At 47.2% G+C, this 21,714-nt stretch overlaps 1 protein-coding gene across 1 annotated transcript in view; it reads left to right on the forward strand.

Annotated features, from left to right (window-relative positions):
- The window catches only part of COX10 (cytochrome c oxidase assembly factor heme A:farnesyltransferase COX10), a 111,381-nt gene that overhangs the window by 78,046 nt on the left and 11,621 nt on the right, over nt 1–21,714 (forward strand). The window contains exon 6 of the mRNA XM_084760913.1: nt 19,626–19,858. Within this exon, the coding sequence (XP_084617039.1) occupies nt 19,626–19,858 (233 nt within the window). The remainder of the gene's footprint in view (nt 1–19,625; nt 19,859–21,714) is intronic.

A 21,714-nucleotide genomic window follows, 5' to 3' on the forward strand; every position in this document is an offset into this window, starting at 1 on the left:
CCCAGTACTGAAGGTTTTACTTGGTAGTATATAATATGTCTAGTTGGAACATTATCTTCCCCATTATATATCATTTAAATTCCATTTATGTGTGTTTATATTTTAGGAGGCTTCTACAGTAGTATGCTTCGATATGGTTTTCCTAAGGCCTTTAGTGTTAGCTGTCCCACCTCATATTTCCTCCTTTACCCTGCCCTCCCATCTTCCTCCCCGTTTAATCCTCCTAATTTCCTATTCATCCCTTTATAACAGTATATTTATGTCTTCCCTTCCATGGAAGATCCCCAGAAAATGTTGTTTGTTTGTTTGTTCGTGTGTTTGTTTGTTTTAGTGCACATACCAGACAAGCTCTGTCATAGACAGAAAGGCAGTGATAACCCAGGTAACAAACAGTTCTGTGTCTTACAGGATACCAACTTGTTAAGCATTGTGTGCAATGTGTCAGATAGCAGGTAGGGGCAATTCTAGGTGAGATGTAAACACAGAAAAGGGTATCTAACCCAAACACAGGATCTCTGTCTTCCCTTGTCCCATCTACCCTGTGTACTCTTCTTCTGTAGAAGAGCCCAGAGGCTGTGGAGATCTCTGTTGGGCGCCCTGCAGGCTCTGTCTTCACCTCTGCCCTTTCCTTCACTTATTTCTTCATTTGTTTTCTAACATCAGGCACCTGGAGGCAGCTTTGGACTTTCCCTTATCCCTCTCTTTATGGTTTAATATTTCTTGGCCTTTTAGCCTCCTGGACTGTCCTGGAATCTGTGCCCTGTGGCTGCGCACTACCTTCAGGTCAGGGCAAGTTGCTTAGCAGCCTGGCTGGCTTCTCTGCCTTTGTTCTCCCTTTCTCTTGCTTCTACTCAGTTGGCTGATGTATCCTCCTTACATGAGCACATTGGTTCTGGCTTACAACCTTTTTGCAAATTAATTAAAATATATTTTGATTCTTTATGGTGTCATCGGGGCCTTTTCTTAGTGTACTTCCTGAGGGAAGGCTTTCCATCCTCATCCTGAGTGGTTTGTTGTTTTGTTTTCATCTACACTCACCCCTATCCCATGCTCTCTCCTGTCTGCCAGGCATGCCAGCTGTGCCTGCTGCTGCCGGGGAGCCTTGTCTCTGGTTCTTTAGGCTTTGTTAGGCTGCTCTTAGTACTTTAATACATGTTGCTGTGGCAGCACTGCTCAGTGCTGTCCTCTCTGGCCTGCCAGGCCCTCTCTCTATTGCACTGTAAAGACCACAATCTGATAAAAAAAAAAATTTTTTTTTAATGTGACATGCCAGTGAGCATAGCAAGCAGAGAAAAAGCACATCCCACGTGGCAGAGTGCTGATGGCAGGTGTCTTCATTGGGGTTTCTCTAGCTGTGATGAAACACCATAGGCTAAAGCAACATAGAGAAAAGGGTTTGTTTCATCTTACACTCCCAAGTCACACTCTATCACTGGGGGAAGTCAGGGCAGGAACTCAAGGCAGGAACAGAAACAGAGGCCATGAGGGAGCAGTGCTAACTGGTTTGCTCCTCGTGGCCTGTTCAACCTGCTTTCTTAAACAACCCAGGACCACCAGCCCAGGGTGGCACCCACTCACAGTGAGCTGGATTTTCCCACATCAGTCTGTAATCAAGACAGTACCTCACAGGCTTGCCCACAGGCCAGTCTATAGAGGTAACTTCTCAAGAGTTCCTCTTCCCAAATGACTGTAGCTTATGTAAAGTGTATTTAAATTAGCCAGCACAGCAATGATGAATAGATGGACAAATAGCTAGACAGGGAAGGACAGACAACAGAGAACAGAAATATCTCCCAGGCCAGAGAAATTTAACAATCGGGATATTTTTTGATCTCTTGACATTTCTGTCAAAGCAAGCACATATGACATAAACTGCAAAGGCTCTGAGGTGAGGAGTAGAGAATGAGTGAACACATGAGCTTTAAGGTTAGAGAAGGGTAGGCGTACATGATGGCAAAGCAGGTAAAGGCTCTTGCTGCCAAGTGTGGCAACCTCAGTTCAATCCCTTGGGTCCACTTGGTAGAAAGAGAGAACTGATTTCCACAAGTTGACCTCTGACCCCCACAAACATACTGTGGCATGTGTGCATACACACGTAATAAATAATAAATGACAAGTATACAAATAAATGGAATTTTAAATGCTTTCAAAAGGGATGAGAGGAATGCACCTTCAGGTTTGCAGAGTGTTCAGCAGAGACAGTTCCGCACGCAGTGGACAGGGTAAAGCACACGGCAAACGCTACGGAACAAGGAGCAGAGGGATATGAAATGAAACTAGAAGAAACCATTGTAAGAGCTGATTTGGAGTCACTGTGCCCTGGGAAGCCAGAAGCCAGTCGCAAGTGTGGGGCACTGGGGCCAAATTTCAACTAAAACAGTCCCTTAAGGGGTGAAGATCACTTTCTGCGACCCTGTAGCCGGGACAGCTCACAGATCCTCGGAGCTGTAGTCGCCTTTAGGTCAGAGATTAGACACCGCAGGGGTGGCCAACCTCTCACCAGGAAAGTGGGTCAGAGGGGAGGACATCCTATTGGGACTTTAGGTGAAAGAAGCATGAGAGAATGGGGAAATAGAAGGATCCAGAGGGTCCTAGAAACCTACAAGAATAATATTATGACATGCAGATCTAGGTCCAGGGGTCCTGCTCAAACTATGGCACTAGCCAAGGACAATATAGGCAGTAACTTCGAACCCCTAGCCAATGGACAGGACATTCTCCACCATTGAGTGAAAAGTGGGGTCTGATTTTAATGCAAACTCTGGTGCCCCATTTTTTACCACATCCCCTTGATGGGGAGGTCTGGTGCCACTAAGAGGAAGGATAGCACGTTACCAAGAAGAGACTTGATAACCCTATGAACATATACAGGGGGAGGAGGTCCCCTTCAATCACAGACATAGGGGAGGGGAGTAGGGGGAAATCAGGAGGGAGAGAGGGAGGGAGGAATGGGAGGATACAAGGGATGGGCTAACAATTGAGATGTAATATGAATAAATTAATAAAAGATTTTTTTGAAAGGGGGGGAGGTGAAGATCACTAAAGGAGGGAAAGAATGGAGACCTGTTATAAGTTCCACAGGGCCTTAGTGACAGCCAGGAGCCGAAAGAGGAGAGGCCTGGCTGAGTTGTAATGTTGAAGTCCACTGTGTCTCTGACCAGGCTGCTGAGAGAGTGGACTCTTTTCACCCCACCTCCCTGCCGCGGCCCCCTGTCTTTTTCCTCCTGCTATCACCCTTGTCCACTAAGGAGCATCTGTTTCTCTCTGACATGCTCCTGCAGGCTTACCTACAGGTCTCAGGAAATGCATAAGGCAGAGGAGCCAACAAGAACTAGACCATAATCACGGGAGCCTGTGGAGCTAGTGTGCGGCCTAGTCCTCCAACCACCACCAACCAAAAGAATCATTCTTTATCCCTGGAGCTGGGCCTGAAGTCAGGGCTTAGCACACAGGCAGCCTTCCTCACCCAGGCCTCCTGCTGGCCAAGTGCTCTGAGTGCTAAGTCACTTCAGCCATTGCTTGTTTCCTCCTGCAGCTTCCCAAGGATGTCCACTAATTTTCGTGAGCACAGCCGTTGTCCTCTATGTGAACTTAACCTTGTATGTCCTTTATGGGTGACTTCAGGGGATTTTGAAGGATAATTTAGAGTCCAATACGGTTCAACTTAGGGCTGGCATACCTAAACTGAATACATTGCAGGGCCACGTGCTTCAAAATAAAGTGTATCCAGACCTGAGACAGCCTTAGCAGCCCAATGCTGCTTGCCCTCATACATGCTGCCATTGGTACAGTTTGCTCACATGGAGAGGGGCTGATGCTGGCTATAGTTGATAAGTGAGGAATAGTAAGTCCATTTACTATTTTTTTTAATAATGTAAACATACTCTTTACATCTTAAACAATGAAGTTATCTATATTCTTTTTTTAGAATCAAGGAGGGAAATAGCTAAACTGTAAGAACAAAACTTACAAAAATATTCTTTACATCACCTTCCCAAGAAAAGCGCTGAGAACAGAACCTCAGTTCTGATTTCCCACCAGTGGTCTGCATAAAATGCCAGTTGCAATCAGGCATGGTGGTCTGTACCTGTGATTCTGTGGTTATAAGGCTAAGGGGAAAGGATCACAGACTTAAAGGCGGCCTGGACTGTGCATTGACTGTATTGCAAAACACATATTATTTACAATACAGTAAATTCAGTAAAGTGTCGCTCTCAGCTGAAACTTGGTGGTATGGTACAGTTTGTACTCAGCATGTGCTTGACCCTGGGTTTCCTGGCACCAGAAAAGCCACTTCCTCTATTGCTCTGTTGTCACTTACAATTTAAAGTTTTTTTTGTTTTTTTTTTTTGTTTTTTTTTTTAACAATTGTTGATCTTACCCCATTTGGGTAAGTGCTTTGATTGTCTGCACTGGTGAAGAAAGGATGTCCTTATGTTAAAATGGGTGGCTGGACTCATCTTCAAGCATGCAGACATGGTTCCTTGCCTTCTGAGTATGTATCCCAGACCCCTGGTGCCTTGCTGTGGCACAGGTAGTTAACAGAAACATCTTTACAGGTTCTATTTACCAGTGTCTTTCCTGTGGAAACACTTGGCCCTGTGGCTTTCTGCTTTTGCCTTCAGCTCTGGGGCCTTTGTGGTAGAATTATTTATCAGGCTCTTTAGTGGTATGGGAGCCACCGTATGATTATGAGCACATCACTCAGGAAGCAGCCCAGATGCACACGAAGCCTCCTGGAGCCACAGTGCTCTTGACTAAAGAGCTCGCGCATCTGCCTGAAAGGAAGTCTGCAGAGAAGTGCTCCAGGGGGTTTATAATGGAGCTGTCGTAGCATTGCTGTCAGCTCCATGAGTGTAGCCTTATTGGAGCCAAACCATCGCAGCTGTCCCCCTGGGAGCATGTGATCCCTGGCTTCAGATTGACCACTTCTTTTGGCAGTGGGGTCTGCCATGTACAAAGAGACAGTTTGCTTTGAAGGTCTGTGGGGCTCTGATTTCCCACTCTTTTCATGGGATTACCCACTAGTAGATCTGTTCTTCTTTCCCCTTATGGTACACAAGTATCCAGTATCGTTCAACTGTCCCACCCACTGAGGCTCCCATCTCTCTGCACACTATTCCTAATTGGATCAAACTGAGTGAGTAGTTCAGAGTTGCCCGGAGGAGTGATTTAGGGTGAATATCTCCAGGATTTTTCCCCCAGGGTTTACTTTAGTTACTAGGAGAATATGAACAATCAATTGTTTTATAGTCCCATCCATTTGCCTGCAAATTTCATGATTTCCTTGCTTTTAATAAAGATCATCCTGAGTGAGGTAATCCAGACCCAGAAAGTCACCCATGGTATGTCCTCACTCATAAGCAGATTTTAGCCATATAATACAGGATAACCATACTATAATGCACAGACCCAAAGAAGATAAGTAACAAGGAAGACCCAAGGGAGGATGCTTAAATGTCACTCAGAAAGAGAAATGGAAAAGACAGTGGTAGTGGATGAAGAGAGGGAACAAAGTAGAGGGACTGCAAAGAGAAATGAGGGTGGAGATCAGACCTGGGGAGAGTGGGGGCAGGAGGGCAGAAGGCCTGCAGAGAAAAGAGAACCTGGCGGGGGGGGGGGGGCATCTCTGTGACAAGCTGGAGACCTAAGTCAGGGTGGGCTTCTGGGAGGATATGAGGGGGACTCTAGCATAGACTCCTAGTAGCAGGGGCCATGGAGACTGAAGAGAACATTCTCTAACTAGACAAGACTCCTACCAGAGGGAGGGGAACACCATCTCACCCACAAAGACTTCAACCCAAAATTTTCCCTGCCTACAAGATGTGCAGGGATAAAGATAGAGCAGAGATTGAGGGAATGTCTAACCGGTGCCTGGCCCAAACCAAGACCCACCCCCTGGGAGAGAGCTAGCCCCTGACACTATTAATGATATTCTGCTGTGCTTGCAGAAAGGAGCCCAGCAAAGTTGTTCTCTGAGAGGCTCTACCCAGCAGAGGTTCAAAACAGATGCTGAGAGTCATAGCCAAATGTTGGGCGGAGCATAGGGAGTCCTGTGGAAAATCGGGGGATGGAGAAAGACACCTAGAGGAGTTAGGAGCTCCACAAGAAGACCAACAAAGCCAACTAACCAGGGCCCAGAGGGGCCTGTGGAGTCTGAAGCACCATGCATGGACTGGATTTTGACCCCCTACACAGATGTAGCCAATGGGTAGCTCAGGCTTCATAGGTCTTCTAGTGGAGGGAGTGAGGCTGTCTCTGACATGGACTCTGGTACCCACATTTTGGTCACTTCCCCCTGGCTTGCCAGGCCACAAGGGAAGAAGACATGCTCAGTCCTGATGCAACTGCATGAGCTGGGGTGGGTGGGTAGGGGGGCTCCCCTTTTCTGAGGAGTAGGTGGGGAAGAGGGAGGGAGGGTGGGATGGGAGGAGACGGGGGAGTGTTCTATGACCAGGATGTAAAGTGAATAAATAGATAAATTTTTTAAAAAATAACAAGCAGTGTCTACAGCAGATTAGAGCTCCAGTGCCCAGGAGCTCTCTGGGAAGCTGTTGGGAGAACCTTGGGACCTGCCCACTGCATGGTCCTCCAGCTTCTGCCCAGCTCTGCTGAGAGCAGATCACTCTGAGTCCCTCCCAGGACTTCCCCAGCCATTCACCCTTGCAGTCTCTTCTCTGCTTTAGCACTTGGGCAGGTGGGCCGTCTCTCCTAGGCAGACATCTGCCGGCTGTGTGCAGTGGCCCTTCTGTTTCTCCTCTTCCCCTTAGCACTTGCTGGCTGCAGCTGACCTCCAGCCTCCCAGCCGTCTCTGCATCCCTCTGCATTTTGCTCTCTAAATACCAACCCTCTTCCTCCCTCGCTCACTTAGACTCACACATCCCCAAAATGACCATCTTGGCCTTAGACCTCAAAGTCTCCAGTTCAGTCCTCTACGCCCAAAACTTTAAGAGAAAGAACCTGACAACTTGACAGCCCAAGCGTGAGTCTGGTAGTTCACCCCGACCCAGATCCCTGGGGCATAAGAAAGGCAAACTGGCAGGTAAGCATTAGGGAGGGGCAAGGCACGCTGAGGCTGCCGTGCCTGGGCAGCTTGTGTCTTCAGCTATGCTTCCCTGATGCTCGTCTCAAGCCCTGACTCCACACGGTAACGTTCGAGCTGTAATCCGCCTCTCCCTCCTCAGCACATACTTACATCAAATCCTGTCTGTATTTTATACTCAAGACTTAAAGAAGATCCTTAAACAGCAATGACTGCACTGGTGTTGCCTCAGATGTGGAGGCCTGCCTCCTCTCTCCTCTCCTCTGCCCATCAGGCAGGTCTCCCTCAGCATTGTTTCATTGTTCTGTCGGAGTTGAAATTTTTCTGTTTTCCTTGTTCTCAGAGTGCAGAGGGATGTAGACACTTATAATCAACTATCTTCATCAATCTTGAAGTTTTCCAGTTTAAATTCCTAATGTGCCTTATGTGACTGGTAGTGCAGTGACACCTCAGCCCCTGGTCTGTCCCAGTTAAAATCTTTTCGGGGTGGGGGTGGTGTTGAGACAGGGTTTCTCCGTGTAGGGTTTCTCTGTCCTGGACTTGCTTTGTAGGCCAGGCTGGCCTCAAACTCACAGAGATCCACCTCCCGAGTGCTGGGATTATTGGCATGTGCCACCTTGCCCAGCTCATATTTTTAACATTATCTAGGCCTGTTGTTTCTACTAAATGTTTTAGAATTCTCCCTTTTAACTCAGCTCATCAAGAATGTACTGCTCGCCTGTGGTGTTCCCAGCATTGTGCCTTATCCTTGTGTAGTGCCGAAAGCTTTATAAAGTTCTAGATGTTCAGAAGGCTTAGAAGACAGGGCCGGGCAGCCCTGGGGTACCTGGTAAATGAATTAATAAATGAGTGTGAGCAGGAAGGTCTCCGAGAAGTCACAGAAGATACAGAATAGAACAGAGTGGACGTTGCATGCCTCCTGACAAGGGCCCCGGGCTAAGCCTTTCTTCCTGTTATTTTGAAAGACATCTGTATTTTGATCGCATCTCCTTTGAATTTTCCATTTTCCAGCCTGCTGATGCTGACAGAGAAATAATAGATGTCAACATTAGTTTTTCCAAGTTAATGGATCAGATGAGGGTGATCCATAATGTGTAGCTTAGGTGTGGGCTGTAAGCAGGAGAGATCGCCTGATAAGAGCTGAGCGGGAGGTTATTTGGGGAGGATAAATGGAAACCCTTGGAATCGGGGTCAGCCATACCTGTCTTTAAAATGAATGATAAAGACTGAGTTTTAGAATGAAATGAATGGACTGTTTAGTTGGCGGTACTAACTTAAAGAGCAGGGTTTAGCTTAAGTATTATAGGGACTTACAGAAGACATTTTTCAAATTTACTGAAGGTTTTACCAGTAAGCACTTAAGCAAATGTAAACATCGTGTGGGCTGCAGGCGAGCTGTGAGTATTCGTCACCACCTAGTCACGCTGGTCTAGTGGACACGTACCCGACCAGGCACAGGCCTGCACAGCTTCGAAGGCTTGTTATGATCAGTCTCTCAGTGTGTGTATACTGCTAATGTAATAAGAACATAAACATTTGGGAAGTATAGAAATTTCTTTCTGTAACATTAGCCAGTGATTTGAAGCGGCAGGAAAAACAAATGTGGTCTCAACTTAGATGCAGAGGTGTTAATGTAGAGATTGTTCTGGAAATAAGATCCTTCAGTATCATGAGCCATGGCGTTGAGGAGTCAGCAGAAAGCCTTCGTGCTTATTGTCACACCTAGTCATTGCCTGGGACGGGCAAGGCTCACACTGGGAGTCTCGGAAAGCCACAGGCTCCCCGGCAGTCAGGAGCAAAGGGGAAGCTTACGTGACTGCGAAGTAGTCGGGGTTCTGAGTATGTGTGGATGTCAGCCGTATGTGTGATGGGCTCTTTAGGTTCCATGCCCCTACTTACAAGCTCTAAGACACCCAGGTATTCTAATAAATACTCACTTAGATTCTCTCAGATCTTAGGAACTTAGTCTCTCTGTTGTTGTTGTTGTTGTTGTTGTTGTTGTTGTTGTTGTTTGTATTACTTAATAGTAATCAAGGTTTATGTAGGCTGATGTTCCTCCTTTCAAGACTGGACATGTACAAGTACTGTTTTCCACTGGTGAGTGTGAGTGTAGGCTTGGAAGAGTTTATTGGGCACCACTTTTAGGTACAGAGAACAGGAAATTCTCTGTGTAGTCCAGGCTCACTGCACTAAAAAGTGTGGCCTGGACCCTGTTTTTGCAAAAACCAAGAAGGATTATAAGAGCCCCAGAACAGAAATGGAGGTCCCCCTCCCGCTGGTAGACAGGGTCAGGAAGATAAAGGTGAAGGGAAATGTTCTTGCTTTTTTATTGGCATTGTTAGGCCATTGCTTTTGTTTTCTGAAGTGCTGGGCATGGGCCAGGGATTCCTGCAGGCTGTGAGGGAGGCAGGCGTTCTTACACTGGGCTACACTCTCGACTCTTGTCCATCCATGAGACAAAGAGAAGTATGGGGCGCAGCATTCATAAATTTAGCACGTGCTTTCTCTCCTCCCTAGACCCACAGGACAAACAGTGGAGCAGCAGCAGTCAGGGCAAGTCCAGACTGCAGGGGCCTGCTGTGCTTGCCTTAGTAGCCAGCAATTAAAAATAGAACAGACTCACCTCAAACCCTGCATTCCCAGATCAAGGCGTTGTCTGCCAAGCACAGCCTTTGCCACTCCCTTTCTTTCAAGTGCCTCCTTCCTGTTGGCAGCCTGGTTGCTGCTGTTTCTGCGTCTGCCCAGATGAAACCTGCAGAGGAGCAGGGCAGCGTACCTGTCTCAGGACTTCACAGCCCAACAGGAGCACAAGCAGCTCCCATCATTTCCAAGCCTGTGGGCTTACATGTCCCACCTTCACTCTGTAAGTTGTGTTTATGAAAGCCTTGCAAAGAATCCAAGATCCGTTAACGCTCTTTTGCCTACGTGAATAAAGTCCTATAGATGAAAAACTAAAAGGAGAGTTAGAAAGTTAGACCATCTGGGCTCAAGTAGGAAAAAAAGCAGGCACTGGCTGCTAGCGGGTGAGGAAGAATGGGTCTCAGAGGGAAGGAAGCCCTGCCCAGTGGCTGAGGAAGTAGATTCAGAGACTGTACTCCTGTACTAGCAGCTGCAGAGTGGCTGTGATGGTTTGAGTGTGTCTGAGTGGTCTGTTCCCACTTGGTGGACTGTTTAGGAAGGATAAGGAGGTGTGGCCATGTTGGACAAGGTGTGTCACTGGGCGTGGGGCCTTGTGGTTTCAGAAGCTCTTGTCAGGCCCAGTCTCGCTCCCTGCCTTGAGACTGTGGAGCAGAGTGAGCTCTCAGCTACTGCTCCAGAGCCGCGCCTGACTGCCTGCTGCCACACTTCCTGCCATGATGGTCAAGGACTCAGCCTCAGGAACTGTAAGCAAGCCCCCATTAAGTGCTTCTTTTTATAAGTTGTTTTGGTCATGGTGTCTCTTCACAGCAGTAGAAAAGTAACTAAGACAACATCGGAATAGCCCCACCACCACCACACACACACCAACATTCCAGACTGTATAGAAACATCTTTCCTGTAATTTAAATGAGTTAGTGTCACACCCTTCAAGGGTCTCTGCCTGCTTCTTCCTGTCTGAGGAGGCCAGTCTGAGAAGTCTGCCTTATGCTGCATGACTTGGTCCTGGCACTCAGACAGGGGGTGACAAGGGAGTGGAGAAAGGGTGGAGACAGAGACCCGTACAGAAAAGCGGGATGTGGTGGCTGCAGTTGTACAGCCCAGAAAGCTGGTATTGAATAGAGCAGAAGGAGGAGCTTGTGTAAGTGAGGTCTGCAGGGGGCAGGCTTAGGCTGGTCATGGCGCAGGAAGTGTGCCTACTAGCTAAGGTTGGTCATGGCACAGGAAGTGTGCCTGCTGGCTAAGGTTGGTCATGGCACAGGAAGTGTGCCTGCTAGCTTAGGCTGGTCATGGCACAGGAAGTGTGCCTGCTAGCTAAGGTTGGTCATGGCACAGGAAGTGTGCCTGCTAGCTCAGGCTGGTCATGCCGCAGGAAGTGTGCCTGCTAGCTCAGGCTGGTCATGCCACAGGAAGTGTGCCTGCTAGCTCAGGCTGGTCATGCCGCAGGAAGTGTGCCTGCTAGCTCAGGCTGGTCATGGCGCAGGAAGTGTGCCTGCTAGCTCAGGCTGGTCATGCTGCAGGAAGTGTGCCTGCTAGCTCAGGCTGGTCATGCCACAGGAAGTGTGCCTGCTAGCTCAGGCTAGCCATAGCTCAGGAAGTGTGCCTGCTAGCTCAGGCTGGCCATGGTGCAGGAAGTGTGCCTGCTAGCTCAGGCTGGTCATGTCGCAGGAAGTATGCCTGCTAGCTCAGGTTGGTCATGGCGCAGGAAGTGTGCCTGCTAGCTCAGGCTGGTCATGGCGCAGGAAGTGTGCCTGCTAGCTCAGGTTGGTCATGGCGCAGGAAGTGTGCCTGCTAGCTCAGGCTGGTCATGGCGCAGGAAGTGTGCCTGCTAGCTCAGGCTGGTCATGGCGCAGGAAGTGTGCCTGCTAGCTCAGGCTGGCCATAGTGCAGGAAGTGTGCCTGCTAGCTCAGGCTAGCCATAGTGCAGGAAGTGTGCCTGCTAGCTTAGGTTGGTCATGGTGCAGGAAGTGTGCCTGCTAGCTTAGGCACACACTGGTCAGTCATCAGTAAACCACCATACCTGGGCCAGGGGAAGGCTTTGCTGTTTCCCTGATCCTCACCCAGGAAGGCATGGCCATGTGGCAGCACCCATTCGCTCAGGGCGTCTTCATCAGCTCCGGACAGAGGTCAGCACGAGGCAGGCCACTCTGTTTTGTTGTACTCTGTTACAGCCTGAGTTTTACACAACAGATCCCTCTTATCTTCCTCCTGCATTAGGAAGAGTCTTTTAGTTGGTTTTTTATAAACTCCTTTAGTCGAAGCAGATATCCTGTTTTCTTCAGGTTTTCATATACTACATCCTTCATGTCCTGATTATAATCAATAATAAATAAAAATATTTGCTCTTTGTTACATTTCATCATTCCTCGTAAATATGGTTTAAAATTTAGTCTTTGAAAATAGCCTTTATGCCTTTGTTTTCTTTAAGTTCTGAAATTATATCAGTGTTCTGCTGCCTTCTCACATCTATAGCTTGAGACTTACTCAGAAATAGAAAATTCATAAGATTCTGTGGAGGCATTTTTCAGAACAGTTATCTGCAGAGACATTCCCCAAAAACTCATTTCAAACCTCAAATGCAGGAAATTAAAGTTAAATTGCCTTGATTTGATGAAGGTTTAAGCTTTTCTTTTGTTTTTGGAGGAAGGAAATTCTATTTTGTAACTTAAAAATCATTTCTTTAGGAAGGATAGCCAAGAAGTATGAGATCAATTTTTGTATAGGCCAATTACCTACAGAGCCATTCATAATATAAAGCTTGATTTAATGCAGTACTTCCTGGACCCCCAACACACTGCTTCCACAGAAGGGCTCAGTTTCCAGGAAGTTATTTAAAAGTCAAGTAATTTAAATTACATTTATTAAGTGCAATGAATAGGCAAATTAAAGCTTGTACTTCTCAGGACTAGAGAGATGGCTCAGAGGTTAGGACCCATCTAACTGACTGCTCTTACAGAGGACCTGGGTTTAATTCCCAGCACCCACATGGCAGTTCCAAGGGCATCTGACACCCTCACACAGACATACATACAGGCAGAATGCCTATGCATGTAAAATAAATAAATCAGCCAGAGACGTGGTGATGCACACCTTTAATCCCAGCACTCGGGAAGCAGAGACAGGTGAATCTCTGTGAGTTTGAACACAGCCTGGCCTACATAGCAAATCCAGGACAGCCAGGGTCCACAGAGAAGCCCTGTCTCAAAAAAATAAAAATAAAAATAAAGAAATCTTTGGGTGGGGGAGAAGCTTGTATTTCTCCTTGTTCCTAGTATCTACACAAAATTCTCCTCCAGTAGAGCTAGATCAAGATTAGTATTTATGTCAGGTGTGGTGATGCACACCTGTAATCCCAGCACTCAGAAGGCAGAGGCAGGTGGTTCACTGTGATTTCCAGGCCAGGCTCATCTACAAAGAGAGTCCAGGACAGCCAAGATAACACAGAGAAACCCTGTCTCGAAAAACTTTAAAAAAAAAAAAAGGCGAGTATTTATAAACAAAGCAATGTTCCATTGCAAGGGCACAAAGTCCCAACCCTGGAAATGTGTGGATAAACCCCACTCTCTGTCTGTTGGTTTCTCTTCCGTAGTAGCCTTGGGCGAGAAAGGCAGTAGAGAGATTCCGTAATTTAAAATGTAAATTCAGTGTGCATGTGAGTTTTGAAGTACAGCATTCAGCCCTCATCGTGAACTGTGAACTGTGAGCCGTGAACCTGTTTGCTTGAGTGGCTGAGTGTGCAGGGCACTCTCAGTCCTTCCACACACCTGCCCTGTTTGTACACAGAGTCATACTCTTAAACCACTGTGCACTTCCTGACTGTAGGACTTACATTGGACATATACCTTCTTTATATTCGCTTCTGCTCTTTCCCATACAAACTCAGTCCAGCCAGAACCACTGGGGGCCTCCTGGACACTGTCACAGCTGCTGTAGTCCTGGGTTGGGAATACCAACATGTTTTGATGGTCAGTCAAGTAAGTTTTGCCTCTTGCTAGTTCATTTCTTATTATTTGATAGAACAAAATTTGTAACTGCAAATACAAATACCTGTATATAAATAAAATACCTGCAAATTAAAAAAAAAAATAAGATCTTTAAGTCTGTAGGCCTCAAAATAAACCAGGGAAGGAATCGCCCTGTGTTTTCAAGCCCCTATGTCCAGCTCTGCCTAAAGGGCCTCCCTATTTAAATAACGCTGCCTCGTTGCCTGTGTTCTCTCGTGTGGCTGATTTTACAGTGTGTTGAATGTCTAGCTTTCATTCTAAATAAAATATCCCTATTTCCCCATCTGCTCTTTTGCCAAGCAGCCTAGTGATTGACTGTCCAGGCAGTGAAAAATGAGTGAGTGAGTGAGCAAACAAACAGTGATGCCCCTTGTTCATTAGTGAGTGCCCTCTGCTCCTGAAGAGGTCCCATGAAGCATCCTGCTTAACTAACATTCCAGAGTAAAAACTTCGCACAAGGTGCCACAGCCAGACCCTCCTCTTCCTTCTGGTCTTGCTATTGAGCCTTGTGACCTGAACTTCAGTAACAACCCTGAAAGATCCCTAACACACACTCCACCACATCTTTCTTTTGAGGAAACAAGGAGCAGACAGCTGCATCTGTACAGGTGTGCCATCTCATGAGTGGCACACAGCTGCATCCGTACAGGTGTGCCATACAGGTGTGCCACTCATGAGCGGCAAACACCAGGGCCTGAACTAGACTGGCCAGTGTCCTTGGTCAGGAAAGCAGGCAGTAATAATAAAATTAAAGTATTTTAATATGATTTTGTTATGAAGGTGTTCAGCAGAGCACAGACAGAGCATGAAGTTCAGGCTCCCCTGACCCAGGGTAAGCAGCCACCAAGGCTTTCACCACCTTCAGTTTCCTCCTACAGTATTTACGGTCCACACACTTGAGGCTGTCTGACTAAGTCAAGTCCTGTTATGAGTTAGGGAAGTCAAGGGACACACTGTGTCTCTGCCAGCAACTACTGCTTCTAGGTCTTAACCCTGCGTTCTTTTCATTGGAACAGGTCAGGAAACATATATTGATAGGCACTTAAAATGGGTGGCCTGCCCTGGCCAGCTCAGTTTATGCTGAGGAAAGTATGTTTTTGCTACACACACTTCTACAGCTTTAATATTGCACTGATATTGTCGCTTTCCTGGTAAATTGGACTTCAAAATACAGCCCAGCTGCCACTTGCTATGTTCTCTCTTCCTGGAGCCACACTCTCTGTGCCTGCTTCTTCCTCTGTAGTTTCACTGGCTTCCTCTAGCACTGGGTTACGTTGGACACATTATTTTTAATTTCTAGAATTACATTTATTAATGTAGTGGTGTGTGCATGCATACGTGCATATGCGACTGATGGCATGTGTGCAAATCAGAGGAAATTTTTCAAGAGTTGTTTCTTTCTTCCACCCAGAGATCTGGGGTTAAAGTCCGGTCACCAGGCTTTGAGACAGCACTTTACCCACTTAGCCCTCACCCGGGCCCTTCTCTGCCATTTCTGCCCTCCTCCCACTCATCTGTCATTAGCTCTCACTTTAAACGCTCACTCCCACTCAGGTGTGGCAGGACCCGCCTTTAATCCCAGCATTAATTAAATAATTAAGTAAATAAAGTGAGATAAATTCAAGTCCTCCTTGAAGCGTTCCTCTGTCCCCCATCACGGCCCACTACACAGGTTACCTAAGTTACACGTTACCTTGTTTCATCTGTAGCTATAGCTGCCGGGAACAGGACAGTGAGGCCTCTGTCCTCTCTCCATTCTGTAACCTGTCTGTACTTCAGTGACAGCTGTTCTTCGTGCTTCCTAGTCAGGAGGTGCACTAGGTGAGCAGTGGGGAACACCCAAGGAGCTCAGACACAGGAGACTGCTTCCCACACCCAGGAAACTCGAGGATCCTCAGGGCTATTCCAGCAGCTATCCCAAAGCCAGTTGGGAGACTCTGGGTTCAATTAATGAACCAGCCTATAAACCCAAGTGGAGGCTGGCCTGCTAAGTTATTTTACTTGTGTTGAGTCTGTTTCTTCAGCAGAAAAATAAATACTATATTCTCTCAAATTTACTTTGCTATTAAGAATTGTTTGTTTGTTTGTTTAGTGAGAAGGTATATCATGGTTGTTTTGGAGACAAGTGATACTGTTTTTCCTCTATCCCATTGGCAATCGTTGGGTTGGTTTTGCCTCATTTTTAATGTCATAACAATGGTGTTAATGTAGATTAAGGAGCTGGACACTGTAATGTACCACTGGAGGAAGTGACAGCTGTGCAGCACAGACTGGCAGTATGTGTCATATCATCACCTTCAAAACGTGCATGTCAGCAGCAGAGCCTGGTGGCTCTAAAACATCATGAGTGTATACCATCAAGCTCAGCAAGCTCATATCTAGGGATTTCTCCTACGGGGAACCATGAGCAGAGATCTCCATAAAAAATATTCTGATTAAATTAATCATTGTATATCCATAGAATAAGCCACTTCATAACTGTCAATGATGATGTAAAGCAAGTACTGATACAAGGATTTATAGAAACTAAGCAAGTAATAAAACCATAATTGTTTATTTTCCTTTTTTTAATTCATTCATTTTACATCTCAATAGTTATCCTATCCCTTATATCCTCCCATTCCTCACTCCCTCCCGCTTTCCCCCTACTCCCCTCCCCTATGACTGACTGAGGGGTACCTCCTCCCCCTGTATATGCTCATAGAGTATCAAGTCTCTTCTTGGTAGCCTGCTATCCTTCCTCTGAGTGCCACCAGGCCTCCCCATCCATAGGACATGGTCAAATGTGGGGCACCAGTGTTCGTGTGAAAGTCAGTCCCCACTCTCCGCTCAATTGTGGAGAATGTCCTGTCCATTGGCTAGATCTGGGTCGGGGTTCGGTGTTTACAGCACGTATATTCCTTGGCTGGTGCCATAGTTTAAGCATGACCCCTGAGCCCAGATCCGCCTGTCATAATGTTCTTCTTGTAGGTTTCTAGGACCCTCTGGATCCTATTTCCCCATTCTCCCATTTACTTTTAAAGTAACTGTTAAAATAACTGTAGCACAGAGAAAAGTCAGAGAGTAGTAAACCATATCTGTCTCTAAGTAATTGAGAATTTTTTCATTTCATAGTTACATATTTTCTGAATTGAAATGTGTATTACATTTACAATAACAATTTTAGCAAAAAAAACAAAACACAACAGGAAAATGAGCCTGTTGATGCTCTGAAGTTTGCCACTTGGGGCGCTCTCTCCTGGTACTGCGCTTCCCAGGGCATGCTGGGTAAATGTTTTCATTCCTGTTTGCGCAGCCCATCAGCCTACTTGGTTTTCATTCATGCCCCTGAGCACTGGTTCAAATGCCAAAATCAAGCCTCATGATTTTCTGTGATTTTAACACAGGTCAAAAACTAAACTTCCACCCCAAATTGCCTATCTCAATAAATTAAATTCATGTGTGCTTTTCTGAAAGGGCTTTTCATAGCACTAACACCCTGAACCCTACTGCTTCCCCTGCCCTTGGCGGCAGGAACAGCCCTCTTCTTCTTCCTTTTTTTTTTTTTAAACACAAGGACCAATTCAGGAAAAATAAATATGTTTATGAACCACATTTTTTTCCCACCCAAAATAAAACTAGCCTTTTGGAGCCCCATGTCCAGGAAGACCCGTTCCATCTCGTAAGCTGGGAGCTACCTAATTGAAGGAACAAGGGCTAGAATGTGTTTGCTGGTCATGAGCCACCTCTGTTCTCCTTTCTGGGCATGGTGAGCTAGCACCTATGCAGCCTCCAAGCTTTCATCTGGAGAGCCCTGCTAGAAAGTCAGCCAGTGCTTCTCACAGCCTGAGATAAATCCTTTTCAGGAATAAAACTGAGGTGTAAAGGCAAATGGGAAATTGCAGAAAGGAGGAGGTAGAGGCCTGTGTCCAATTCAGAATCCCTAACTCCATCTAGGTCTTCACTTTGAAGATGGCGCCCATAGCAGGATCTCCTTGGGGAGCTAGAAGCAATCTATGTGAGGATGTGTGGAATAGGAAGACAGTAAGATTTAACAAAGTGGGGAGTTGATGGGCAGAATGAGAAAGATGATTCAGCAGTTAAGAGCACTCAGTGCTCTTCCTGAGGATCCTAGTTCCGTTCTCAGCACCCAGATGGTGGCTCACAGCCATCTCCAGTTCCAGGGGAACTGGCCTCTTCCAGAAACAGGTGCATACACATGGCGTGCATACCATGCAGGCAAACACACACACACACACACACACACACACACACACACACACACATAAATAAATAAACAAACAAACAAACACTAAACAAATAAGAGATTGGGAAGAAAGGTAAGTAAAGGCAGAGATGCAAAATGTGTCTGTAAGAGCAAGGAGGACTGCAGCCTGTTCCTCTGAAAGAAGGGGAAGGCAGCCATTAATCCCAGATGTTCGTCACTGCTGGGTGAAGACATCTGTGCGCACTGTTGGGGATCTGGGAATAAAACTAGGGCTCGAAGAAAAGCTGGCAGTTAGTTCAGGGTCACAGGAGACACGGGCTAGACAGCAGCTCCAGCCAGGTGCTGCGATATTAACCCATCCTCCTGAGATGGTCTGGCTAGTATGTTTCAGAGCCTTTCCCAGCAGGAAGAAACAGTGGGTCACAGAAAGGGGACCTGTCAGGGTGTGAGAGATGCAGAGACAACATGCAAGAAAAGACAGGGTACCTGAGTCCTTCCATAGTCATGGCTATGGGTTCCAAAGAGGTGACCAGGGATGGGTGGGTGCAGATGCACTCAGATCCTCCTGTCACCTTGTGATGGCCACATAGCCATTTGTTTCCTCTTTCCTCAGAACTCTTATTCTTCTCTGTTCCACCATCCAGGCAGGGTAGACCACAGCCCCTGGGTGGAAAGGTGGCCAGCTCAGTGGCTCTGGTGTCCCAGGACACGTGAGCTGCCGGGCCATTCTGCTTCTCTGCTCTGCTCCTCTAGGTCTGGGGCAGGCTGAGTTCTAACTCAGCCTCATTCTTTTAAGTTAGCCCTTCTTAGGGGGCCCAACTCACAGCCCAGAGCACCTCTCCTCGGTGGGAGCACGCCACAGCCCTAACAAAAAGGGTGTTATCTCAAGCAGTTGCCTGCTTGGAGAAGTAACGTTGTTGCAGCCAGACCCCTGGGAGCTGCTCCCCGGTGACTACAGCTGCCCATGAAGCAGTCTGTGGAACCTGTAATCGAGTGGGTCCCGGAACACCACAAACATGCTTTTCTAGGGAGTTAAGTTGTGGCTTTTGCAGAGAAAGCACAGGCTTGAGCAACCTGCATCATCCACTGAGAAAAAATAAACGTGTATAAGCAGGGACCAGGAGGCCACACTTACCTAGACTCAAAAGGCCTTTCACACTGTAGAGTTCTGCATACACAGTCCTCTGGGAGCACTTATTGACAGGCATATCTACAAACCAACTTACGTCATTGGCATTGTGCGCCAGCCCCTGGTGTTGACTGCTGTAACAGGACTGTAGGGCTTTAAGTCTGATTTACTGGTGATCCTGGCATGTGGATTCCCTGAGGCAGACACTGAATGTTTGACATCACTGATTTGGTGACTCTTTAAAGGGCAAGCAAATGAGTAGAATGGCTTCCAGAAGGGACCCTGTGTTTGTCCAAAACTTGATTATTGTTTGCATCTGTCCCTTATTTGGCAACGGTTAGAATAGAGTGCAGCAGCGAAGTAGTCCTGTCTAGTCCTCACTTAGACACTGGAAGAGATGAATGAAAGAGACCTGCAGAAGAGAGAGGGAGTGCAAGGGGCTCCGCCTCCCGCCTGAGCTCTTTACAGGCTCAGAAAGACTCCACAACTGGGAAGAAGGTCCCATCACCATCCGCAGATGTGAGGATGCTGACCCCATGTCATTGCATACTCCAAGCTGCGGGCCAGATCAAAGTGGTACTCACGGTGTCCTCTGCTCTCTTCCAGCCCGTTGTTAGCCGTGTCTTTTGCCACCTGCTGTGCTGTGCCAGGAGTGGCCCTGCTGACCTGGGGAGTGAATCCCCTCACAGGTGCCCTGGGCGTCTTCAACATCTTCCTGTATACCTGTTGTTACACCCCACTGAAGAGGATCAGCATCGCCAACACCTGGGTTGGAGCTGTGGTTGGAGCCATTCCTCCTGTCATGGGCTGGACAGCTGCGACCGGCAGCCTTGATGCTGGTGAGTGTCTCTTGGTGCAACAGTGCGGCTTTTCTGAACAGACAGGCTGTGAGTGCCGGATGTGAGAGCGCCTGAGTCTTCCAAGTGAACTTAGCACCCGCCAGTCAAAGGCTCCATGGGGCTTGGAGCAGTTCCGTTTCACTCTATTGATTCTTGTGGCAAATGTGTTGATCCGGCAGTCCTGAGCTGAAAGGGTCCTGTGTCGTCCTGGTGTGGTAGGAAGGCCGAAGAGAAAATAGGAGGCAGTGCTGCCTCAGCCTGTGACTGCAGGTAGCTCAGGGCAAGACCCTGAAGAGAGTGATAGTCAGATCACATGAGAACCAGCTGATTTGTTTGGGGAGTCCAAGTCCATGGGGAAAGGATGTGGGATTGGCCTCCTGTCCCCGTTAAAGCCGTGTCACCTAGCTGACAAGCCTCCTTCCTTCCCCTGTGAGAGGACAGATTATCTTCATTAGCTCCTCGTTTATTTGTGCATGATTTGCTTAAATTGCTCATGCTGTCTACAATAAAACCATTCAGTGGGCCACCATTTTTGGCGGCATGTCACAACTGGATTTGTGGGGTGAAAAGAGCTCATTTTACCGTCTGTGAGGGGAGCTTCACAGTCTGATTAGTCAAGTAATTAGTGTTTTGACCGACACTTAGGAAGGAAGTGGTGAGGTTTCCTGCAATATATTTAAGTACATATTTTTCACATGAGAGATCAAAAGGCAGTTGGCCATAAACTGTTGCCCTGTAAGCCACATTTCTGAAACTTTTCATAAAAGCTCATACACTCTGATTTGGCAAACGCACAAATGCGATTACACCTTTGCCATGATCGTCTCCTAGAATGGTTTTAATATCCTGTAAGTGGTGGGTTTTAATGAGTATACAAATGCAGAACTCTAAAGCTTATGTGCTCCTTTGCTCTGTGATAAACTAAGCTCTCGGCTTATCCACGTGGGAGGCGGCAGCAGCAGCAGCAGCAGCAGCAAAGGGCTTCAGAGCAAGATCTGAGCCCCTGTTTGCTGCTGACCTCAGACCTAACCTTCCCCTCTTTCTGCCAGTCTCTCCTCATCTCCCACCTGGAGCTGATGGTGGTCTCTCCTTGTGGAGTCATTCTGAGGACATATGGGTTGTTACTGTAGTCTCATCTGTGCTGCCAGGCCAGATTTGGTCACTTATATGAGAAAGACATGTATCTTGTATAGTTATAGGAGCTGGGACATCCAAAGTTAAGAGCCCAGCAGCTGGGCCATCAGGCAAGGGCATTTGCCACCAGGACTGGTGACCTGAGTCCAATCCCTGGGGCCTGCATGGTGGAAGGAGAGAACCAACTTGAGCAAGTTGTCCTTTCACCTCCAAGTGTGGTTTTTTGGTTTTTGGGGTTTTTTTGTTTTTTTCAATCTTAAAGAACCCAGCATTCCATCCACCAAGGGCCCCTGACTGTCAATCCACAGTGAGAGAACAAAACAAACAAACAAAAGGCCCTGAACACATACTCAACTGGAGATCAGACTCACGGCCACAAGCCCTTGTGTAACCAATGTTGGTCTGTGTATGAGAATGGGGGGCCCCCTAGACCCGGCCACCTCTCACTAGGCCCCACTTCCGAACTGTGAATTAGGTTTCTAGCCCGTGCTTTTTGTGGTCACATTAGTCGGTGAGGTGTTCTGGACTGCGGTACCAGTCAACTTACAGTAGCTGCTGGTGCTGCTGTTATCTGTCGTTCTCCCAGAAGGCATGAGGTGGACACAGGTGAGGAAAGAGCAGGGCATACAGTTTGCAAACTCAGTAGTTCACTGTTCCCTGGCTGATGTTTTGAAGACTGGGTTTCTCCAAGCTTGGTGAAAACAGTGCTGGGGCACAAGGGG

The sequence above is a fragment of the Acomys minous genome (assembly GCF_964271855.1).
Source record: "Acomys minous genome assembly, chromosome: 16".
Taxonomy (NCBI): domain Eukaryota; kingdom Metazoa; phylum Chordata; class Mammalia; order Rodentia; family Muridae; genus Acomys; species Acomys minous.